The 10,045-nt window shown below is 27.8% G+C and overlaps 1 protein-coding gene across 1 annotated transcript; it reads right to left on the reverse strand.

Moving 5' to 3' along the window:
* Positions 1-945: 945 nt before the first annotated feature.
* On the reverse strand, positions 946-8,936 carry LOC126906019 (dnaJ homolog subfamily C member 22). Its single transcript, XM_050686239.1, has 5 exons — positions 8,375-8,936; positions 3,620-3,767; positions 3,129-3,363; positions 2,785-3,052; positions 946-2,127 (listed from the first exon to the last, which is right to left on the reverse strand). Exons 1-5 carry the CDS (start codon positions 8,681-8,683, stop codon positions 1,915-1,917), a joined length of 1,173 nt encoding a protein of 390 aa, XP_050542196.1. The 5' UTR covers positions 8,684-8,936; the 3' UTR covers positions 946-1,914.
* Between the last annotated feature and the right edge of the window lie 1,109 nt (positions 8,937-10,045).

Here is a 10,045-nt window from a genome sequence, read left to right on the forward strand (position 1 = left end):
TAAGAATATACTATTACTATTATTTTGTGTGTATTCATTAAATTCAATTTCAAATTAAAAATATTAGCCTGATAATAAAATTGATTACTCCAACTATATAAGTATTAATAATTGTGCTAATCTCAATAAAATTATTTTTATAAAAATCAAATAAAGATTAATGAAGCTAAATTAAATATTTTTACTAAAGACATCTTTAGTAATTACTTTATTATATAAAAAGTTTGCATTACAGAGTTCAGTTTTATATTGGAAAAAAATTTAAACAAATTAATAAGTTTTATCATCGAAAATGTTTTTGTTCCATACTTAAGCACATGAATAATACATATTTAATTTATTATAAAACTTCATTTTGTGGATATAATCCTTTAGATAAATGGATTTAAAAAGAAAATAATATTATGTTAATAGCTTAAAACAGCTTCCATTATGGTGGATAATAAAAATAAAAATTTATCTTTTTATGGATAAATATTAAATAATGCTTTTAACACCTTAAATTATTAATTATGTTCTAATTGTAAAAAAAGTCAAATAATTTATTTTGTTTTACCATTTTTTAAATAACTATGTTAATATTAATAAAATTTTTGTAGTAAAACAGTAAATTTATTTTAAATTATTTTATTAATGAATTGACCATATCAATATTAAAAAATACTGTACAAAGTAATTAACACTTGTCTTATTTATTTTGCTTATAAAAATTATACATGTTTATACAAAAAATATATTAACATTGAAATATTATTTTAATTAATGATGACGTAGTCAAAGTATAATTAAATTAAACGCCTAATTGAAATAAAATTTATTTCAATTAGGTATAAATGAATTGCAAATTGATATGCTATCTGGTTAGTATGAATTCAAATATTTTTATGGAAATATCAATAAAAATTATAATTAAAAAGTAATTTTATTTTATTTTTGAGCATTGATAAATTAATAAACATTTCATGAATGTACCAATATCACATATTAATTACTACTCGAATAAAAACAATCATTATTTGTGTTGTAAATATACAATATTATTATTAACAAAGCATTTTGCTGTTATTTGTTATTAAAATTAATAAATAAAGGATTAATTTAGGTAATTATATAAATATACAACAAAAATTAAATATAAACAAATAATTATAATACACACTGGTTATTGCAAATAAGATATTAAACACCTTAAACAAATGATACATTTTAAATTATATTATCAAATATTGTAATTGATATTTTTTTTATTTTAGGAACTTTTAAATTATTGACTTTACTAAATACTTTTAATTTAATAATAATTAATAATGGAATAAATACAAGGTAGGCGGAAAAAGAGTTAGAATGACATTTTTAAAATTTTACATTTCTAGACTAGGGTAATATTTTTTAGTAATGAAAAACTCATTTTGACATCAGTCCTTAAAAGTTTTGCAATTTTCAACTTGATTTTCATATTAAATATTATATGTATTTATTTAGAGTTCCGAAGTATCTAAACGATTTTCACAGTTGTCAGAAAGTCCGCAAACGCGAATCGATTGAGTTCCTATTTTTATTTTATATCACAGAATGCAATCCAAAGTATGGTTTGCATAAAATATTAAATTACAATATCAATAAAAAAAAAAGTTTTGTACAAGAGTTATCCAAATGTTAAGCTGTAATTGATTTTTGTAGTCGATTAATATTAATGTTTATAACAAGTTATAATAGTTTTTATGATTTGTTGATTCAAAATTGTAGTTTGGGATTTAGTTTGTGTTGCTCATTTGAATGAACAACTATCAACTGTGAGTGGTAACTTTTGAGAGTTTGATGACATAAATAGTTAAGGCAGTGAATAACTTGGATAACTCAATGCATATGCAAACAGACACGACTGTTTTTGTTTAAATGTTACGCTAAAATGACTTAAAGCTCTTCCTTAAACTGTTTATTTCTCCTACGTCTCTTTACCCGACTATTGGATAACAACTCGCACGCTTGCTGAACTTCGAAGAATCTGTCTTGTGATTCTTTTTTAGATACTTCGTCTTTGGCTTTATCCGGATGATATTTCACCGCCAATGTCTTACATTGTTGCTTTATTTCAGTCTGTGAAGCACCCGACATCAACCCCAACACCTGTAAAGAAATATTGATTTATATTCAAATGGAAATTCGATAGAAATCGTACCAATTTAAGTATCAAATACTTGAATTGCCTTATTCTATTCGCTTCAGGCAACCCCATAGCACATTGTTTCAGAACAAAGCATTAACTACACGCGAATACCAAAAAAATGAAAGTACTCAACTCGGTTGGTTTGTTGTTGACTTTACTTTGCATTACCACAATATAGTAATTAAAATTAAAACAACCACCAAAAGTTTAATCGAAATCGTTGTGTAAATTAGATTTATTAATACGAAAACAACAATCACATCAAAAAGCGAGCGGCGACAGCTTTTGAGATTTGTGGATTTTATGAATCATTAATGTTTTCCGCATTCTTAAAATAACCCAAGTTCAAAGAGAATGTGCCAAATATATTTACTGTTTTAATAGTTTACAGTAGAAACTATACAAAAGTATTTGACCATAATCATTTGTCGAATAGAAACGAGATTCACAAGATTTTGTTTCCCTAGTACGTTGAAATAGGAGAGCAGTAAACTTCCTTTGATTCGGAATACCACAGATTTGAATAAAATTTTAACGTTCTTTAATGATAACATTCTACTCAGAACTACCTAACTACTCTACTATTATTTGTTTGTTATGAATTTGAAATTACTTACTTTAAAGGCATTTTGTTCCCCAGACGGGTCGGATAGTGTTACAATTTGCCGCCACGTTTCCATCCAACCATGAGCTTGCGCGAAATTCCAAACGTCCAATAACGATTGTTTTACGTCCAACCACCAGGGAGAATTAAAGAAGTGACCTAAAGCTTCGTGGAAAGGTACCTCTTCACCATTTTCATCAGTCACTTTGGCGTTAAAATACAAATAACTGCTCCACAATGACATGTATAGCAGACAACAAGCACTTATTATCAGCATACGTCTAGGAATTACATGTTTATAATTTAAATCAACTTATCGGTTCGGTATAACAATACTAGTACTGTCTTAGTACTCACTTGCAAACACCAGCAGTTTTCTTCCTTCGAACGCGCCATTTTTTTACCTTATCAAAAACGCAAGCAGCAACTAGAATCATGATAGTAAACGACATCGATTCGTCAATGTCCAAATTCGTGAACTTAAAAACAAATGCCCTCAATGGATTACCTAGTCCCCAGATAGCATAAGCTGACAAAGCCGGCCATTTTATCGCTCCTGTTTCGTGTCCGATGTTGCCAACAGCCCACACGCCTAAAAATTATATTGTTTATGGTAAACACATACTCAGTAAAACCTTTATTCTATTTTAAGGGATAAAAAAAAATGTTATATCATCCAACGGTTAATAAACTTTGATGTCGTTTAGATAGTTTCCATGACAAACAACATCATAAAGTAAACGATCCTTAAAGCCATACGGCGTCATGCTTTACAGAATACACGTTTTGGTGTAAACTTTTTTAGAATGTATAAACAACATATATATGATCACACGAACAGTACTTACCAAAGGCTGCGGCTAATGGAGTGAATGCGTGTAGCCATTCCCAACTAAGTCCTCCGACTTTATCTTCGGGTATAGCTAATGATACGACTGTGCTAAAAAGGTATCCTACCATAACCATACCAGTAAAACGGCACGATGAAAATGGAGGCTGAAACACGCATAAGTCACAATTAAGTCAAATGGACCGATTACTATCTCATAGCCGAATGACCCTACAAAACGATTTCTCGTTTAATGAAGTCAAATAAGGACAGTTGTTTTAGTACAATAATAATATAAAGTTAATGACTTTTTTTTAGTTCAAGTTTTTAGACACAGGTTCGATACACGGTTGATAAACTGCGATAATCAATGATTAAACTATAATTATCAATCGTATTATAAATGTCCCAGTTTATATAGACCATTTCGTGAATTTTTAACCCATATTACAGAAACTACCTGTTCATAATTTATACGAGTATTAATGCATGCATATAATGCTACATATATCAGTTGTTTAGAGATTAGACACCTCATAAATTTTAATTATGTAATGTGTAATTTAAAGGTAGTCTAGCCAATTTTTTTGTAAAATTTCAATAAAACCGTTTAGTATTACAAAGTTTTAACAATTTTTAATTGTTCAAAATAATAAAACGTTAAAAAATAATGTAATAAGTCAATGTTTCAACGAACTCAAAGCTGTTCAAACAACAACTGAACACAAAATGAATTATCTACTTTAAATAAGGTCTATAAAACAAATAAAACATAAAATTGAGGTAAAATATTCGTATTAACAAGACCAATCTTTTCTAAAAATAATTTTTCAGTATTTTACTTAAAAATAAAGAATTATCATTTCTACGTTAGTTAAGCAATTTAATAATATAAAATGAGTAAAATTACACATAAAAAATTTGAGACAATATTTTAAACAGTTAATTGAATTTTTTAATTCTTTCTTCTTAATAATTAGAAAGTTGATTTGACATTAGCCAACATCAGTTTCATGCATACAAATAACTAGTCTAGATTAACACTCTTATTAGCTTAAAACAAAACTAGTTAAGACTTTAATGTTTTTTTTAATTAAGATAATTAAAATGATTTTGTTTTACATAAAATATATGAAACTAAGTTAAGTCTCGAAAAGTATAAAAGATTTTGTTTATTATTGATATTGTTTATATTTTTATACATAAATCAGTTTTAAAGGTTGTTGACTTTTGAGTTCCAACTATGAAAAATATGTGACATTGATCGAGCTTTTTATCAAAAAAAAAAAAAAACAAAATACGGTACAAGTAACAGATGTTAACACCCTTACAGTGAAACTAGATATTTCAGACTACCTTACTTTGTATCGTATAAGCAAATGTTTATTATGTTTTTGACACTCAATTAATCATTTTATAAAAATCATAATAAGAATATTTTTTTTTTAAATAAAAACTTACAATATTTATAATAAATAATTAAATTATTTAATGAAGTATTTTAAAATAATGTAAAATTACTTTTTATAGATAAACATAATGAGAAATTTATTAAATTTAACTAAAATTCCTTTGAATGCTGTAAGTCTAATTTTAGTAAAGTGTTCAATATATAATTAATCTATTGACATTTTTATAATAATAAAATACGTTTGATTTCTAATGAACGATTATTAAATTCGTTTAGATGATAAGGTATAATGGAGTTTTAATTAAACATTGTTCAAACTTAATTTGTAAAAACTCAAACAACTTACATACATTGTTTATAATAGAAATCACATTTTATATATATCGTTATCACTGTACAGTATGTATTCTATCTAAGTGTCGTACTATGTTATGACCACATTAGTGTTCGGGGCTAAAAGATACTCAAGTTCTAAAGGCCTAAAAATTTGTTTACACAACCATATTAGTATACAGATATGGATAAAATAGTTATATATTAGATAAATGTACATATACAACATTTTTTATCGTTCATTTATGAGTACGTTATTGATTGAATAATTTAAAGCACATTAATTTAAGTGAAGCCATAAAAATAATTGTTGGGCCATAATTTTTATAATTTAAATATCCCTAACCCTAGAAGACTATTTGCGCATACAACAACTATTATGATTTTTTCTTATTTCAAAATCAAATAAAGTAAATTAATATATGGTAAAATTAACATATTTTGAATTTTTTTGATCATTATATTATGATTTGTATATTTTTTAAGCAATTATATTAAGACAAAATAAAAATTGAGAATCTCGTCTTCGTGTGTAAGCCCCATTCTGTTAAGAATCACAGGTGTGTGTTTCTCCCTTTACATACTTTATGGCTAGGACCAAGCAAAGATACCCCTAACGCCCTTACAGATCGTGGACACGCCAGGGCATCCACTCACTTCCGTAATAGGTGCGGACGAAAGAGATATTTTGAACGACCGTAAGGTCGGTGCACTTTCTGCGGATAACACGGTCCGGGGACTTTCCTCGGGTCAAATATTGGACAATCCGTAACCGCTCGGTTACGGCGCCAGGAGTGTAGACCCGATGGTAAGGTGACAAAGACGAGATATTATAAAAATGTCCTTATTTGCGTTTATATATTGAGCAGAAACGTGCAAATGATTACATGTGAGAGTGAATAAGTAAAACATAATCACCGCGATCTACCGGCGTCTGTGCGATCTACAATTATATAATCTTATAGTTTACTATTTTAAAATTTCAATAAAATGATTACGTGGAAGTTGGATGTATGAATAACAACGCATATAGTTTTCATAAGTAAAATGATTAAGCTATTTTTATATAAATGACAATACTTTAAATAATTGTAAAGTTCAATAATTAAAAATATTAGAAATGACACGTCACAATATTTGAGCTACAGGTTTTATATTATTTGAGGTAATAGGTGAATAACATACTACAATTGAAGAGAGGTATTTTTCAAGGTCAAATTCCATAATGGATACTTATTAGAAGATCACGAATTATTGAGGGTGAATGAGTGAATATATAAAATGCACATTTTTGTTGTTTGTTATATATAATATTTTTTTCGTAATTAGATTTTTTTATAAAATGTTCATTGAAATCAGTTACCAATTTCTTTAGAAATGTAATGAATTTAATGTAATTTGCTTTCAGGTGCATATAACTACGTTAAGTAAGAGAGTGGTAACACATTAGCACTAATTGACAGGTACTGACAATATTGACAATTATCAGATACTATTAATAGTTAGAAGGTATTATAATATGGTATTTTCATTCATTTGGAGTTCGATTAATTTGTTGAATATTAAATAATTTTTAATGGAGGAAAATAGAAAAGATATTTTCGTTAGACAACAAGTGTTGAGTACATAACTGTAAAAGTTAATAGAATTTTCTAAAACTACACAAAAAGGATAAGTTCAGATTTTAGAAAAAAAATAAAGTTTATGGCCAAAGCGTGATTTTTTTTTTAGTTTCAAGATACATATTTTAAATTATTGTTCAAGGAGAAATCCAATTTAAATCATTTGTTTTTCTATCCTTATACAAAGCTTATATCTAGTTGAAAAGACACAGTGAACAAAATTAATTTTTTGAACGGCATTGTAAAACCAACAGAATCCTGTGATTATTGTCTAAAAATAGCTTTATACCACTGCCGATAAATGTCATCAGTCCTACCGATTCTTGACAATATTACTCATCTAATGTATTAATATCAAGCAATTTAAAAGTTAACTGTAAAACAATAAAAAATGAGATCATAATATTTTATTAAAAAATATGTTAATAGATGGTAAGATAAGAAGACAATAAGCACTACCAAAGCTACTACTAATATAAGGTAATTACGTAGCACAATTTCATAAGACTTTTCATAACACCAACACTATACAACAAAAGACAAAAATTAATATTCTAGGTAAATTATTTTTCCTTAAACGTAGCACAATTTTGCAGTAAAACGTTAATTAATTTGTTGAGAAACAACTCTTATTTAATTATTTAATCTCACCATTGCCAATTAAACACTTAGAGTAATATTATAAAATCAAAAGCATAATATTTCCAACTAATTCTATAAATTTTCTTTGGATGTTTGATAACAGGTAATTTGTTGTTTTAACCTTTACTAGAAATAAATGAAATATTAGATGATTTTAAAAATTAATTTTTTAATCCAGACAAATCCGTTTAATGTTTAATGCGACAAATAAAACCACCAAACACGTAAAATAACTGCGGCAATGAAATTCAAAATAAACATTTTCTAGAACCAAGCTTTATCTTATAACCACAGCAATTGCGTTAGATGTAGATTGATGATAAATAATGTTTGTGATACTTTTATCCTCACAAAGAGAGTAATCTAAAATGTTTTAATAAGAGATTTGAACGTTTAAAATGAACAAATTTAGTGTTTTTCGTAGTAATATATATATATATATATATATATTTGGTTATCTTCAAACAATTATAAACATTTATCATTATAACGGAATGATAACCGAGAAGAAAAATAACGGTTGTTCATTAAGTTAAACTGTAAAATTATGATAGTTTTTGTAATACGTGTACTATTTTCAATGGCTTGCGAATTTTAAAAGTTTGCGCCAACTATAAAAAATTTAATCGCAATCGCAATAAAAGTTAATGCGTCATACGCCTACGTGGAAATCATAGAACAGTTAATTACTTTGGGAATATTCATTTTTAGTGGTCTATAATTACATATTGTACGTTATCTATTATAATAATAATATTATTGTTACCTTAGGGTTAGCTCGAATTTCGAAGGCCATTTTTCGGCGGTAGTGTTCGTCATCGTTGGCGTAATCAACGTACTTGCCAATGTAGAACAAATCTCTAAACCATCCAACTCCAAAGTACCCGCCAAATGTGCACCACCAGAGTAAACCTTGGATATCACGGCCTAAATAGAAATGGTGCAGGCCACAAAGGCCGCCAAAAAGCCACAGCAGGTACGCAAGAAATTTGCTCTTTTTCTTGCCACCTGACTTATGACTACTTCTTGAAGTGTCGCTCTTGGTTACTCTGAAATGCTCCTTAACTGTTTCCATGTATTTCCTATTTTTATCGAATTCGCTATTAATATGAAATGTTGTCCTCTAATAGCGTGCGCACTGTAAATAAACCTGTGAAATTTGCACTTCAATCAATATCACAGTATACTATAGAAAAATAATAATTTGGATACAGTATTATAGTCAATATACAACCGGTATCGTTGAGATACAATAAAACATGTAGTAAAGAAACTCGCGCGGTGTCGTCCACGGCACAAGTGGCACAAGTAACGGGAATCCCAATGTAGGACATCGACGGGAGAACCGGCTTTCATGTTCACAGGCTATATTGTGACGTCACTGTACCATAATCCAACAGGTGCGCAACGTATTCGTTACATTTGTAATTATTCTGTCACAAAAAATTTTTATTTTGTGTCTTTAAGAAAGAAAATTAATGAGAAAATCTTAATGTTCATGAACATTATATAAAATCATTAGTTAAACTAAGGTATTTACATAACAAATTATAAGCTCATAAAAAGTCGATTTCCCGAATGTGAAAAACAATAATTGATTGCTGTTTTTTTTTATATTTATCCAAACATATTTAAGAATTTTACGTTTTGGGTAAAAACACACCCCTTATTGACTAAAATTTTTACAGCAATACATGTGTTTTTACAAAAAGTTATAGAAATGAATGTTGAAGGAAGAAGAGGTAGAAGAAGACCAAAAAAAAGATGGAGAGATGTTATTGAATGCGATATGTGGACAGCTGATGTGAGCGTAGAGGATGTGGGAGATCGTGTCAAGTGGAAGTTTAGGATAAGGGTGACCGACCTCAAGTATTTGGGATTAAGGCGAGGAAGAAGAAGAAGACATGTATTTTTGCAAAAAGGACATGTGATAATTAGACCATGCACTTTGTGCTACTTTTAGCATTAAAGGTATACATAAATATACAATTATACGTGCAATAATTTTGTTATAAATTTTCCATAGCAATAATTATGATTTTTTTGACGGCCATACGCCAGAAACGTTCCAAAATTTTTCTATATACTCTCAAAACGACATTTTACTAACGTTCTACGCCATTAGTAAATAATGTATTATTCCTTTGGATCCCGTACATTTGAAGCTTCGTTTATCAAGTTGATAACAAAGTAAAATTCATGGCACTGATCGTTTTGTCGTGAACTCAATGTTATTTTGTAAATATTTAGAATTTATAAATTTATGTTAATGTTTTTAATTAATTCTTATGTAATATTTTAACTACTAGAAAGTGTTGTTACCCGAGTTCATTTTTAAAAAGTATTTATTAATCACCACCGATTCGATGACATCAAATACTCGTTAATTGTTAATGTTATTATTAATTTGTATAAATATTAATCTGACCGATTACTC

The sequence above is a fragment of the Daktulosphaira vitifoliae genome, unplaced genomic scaffold, assembly GCF_025091365.1.
Source record: "Daktulosphaira vitifoliae isolate Bord-2020 unplaced genomic scaffold, ASM2509136v1 Scaffold_4, whole genome shotgun sequence".
Taxonomy (NCBI): Eukaryota; Metazoa; Arthropoda; class Insecta; order Hemiptera; family Phylloxeridae; genus Daktulosphaira; species Daktulosphaira vitifoliae.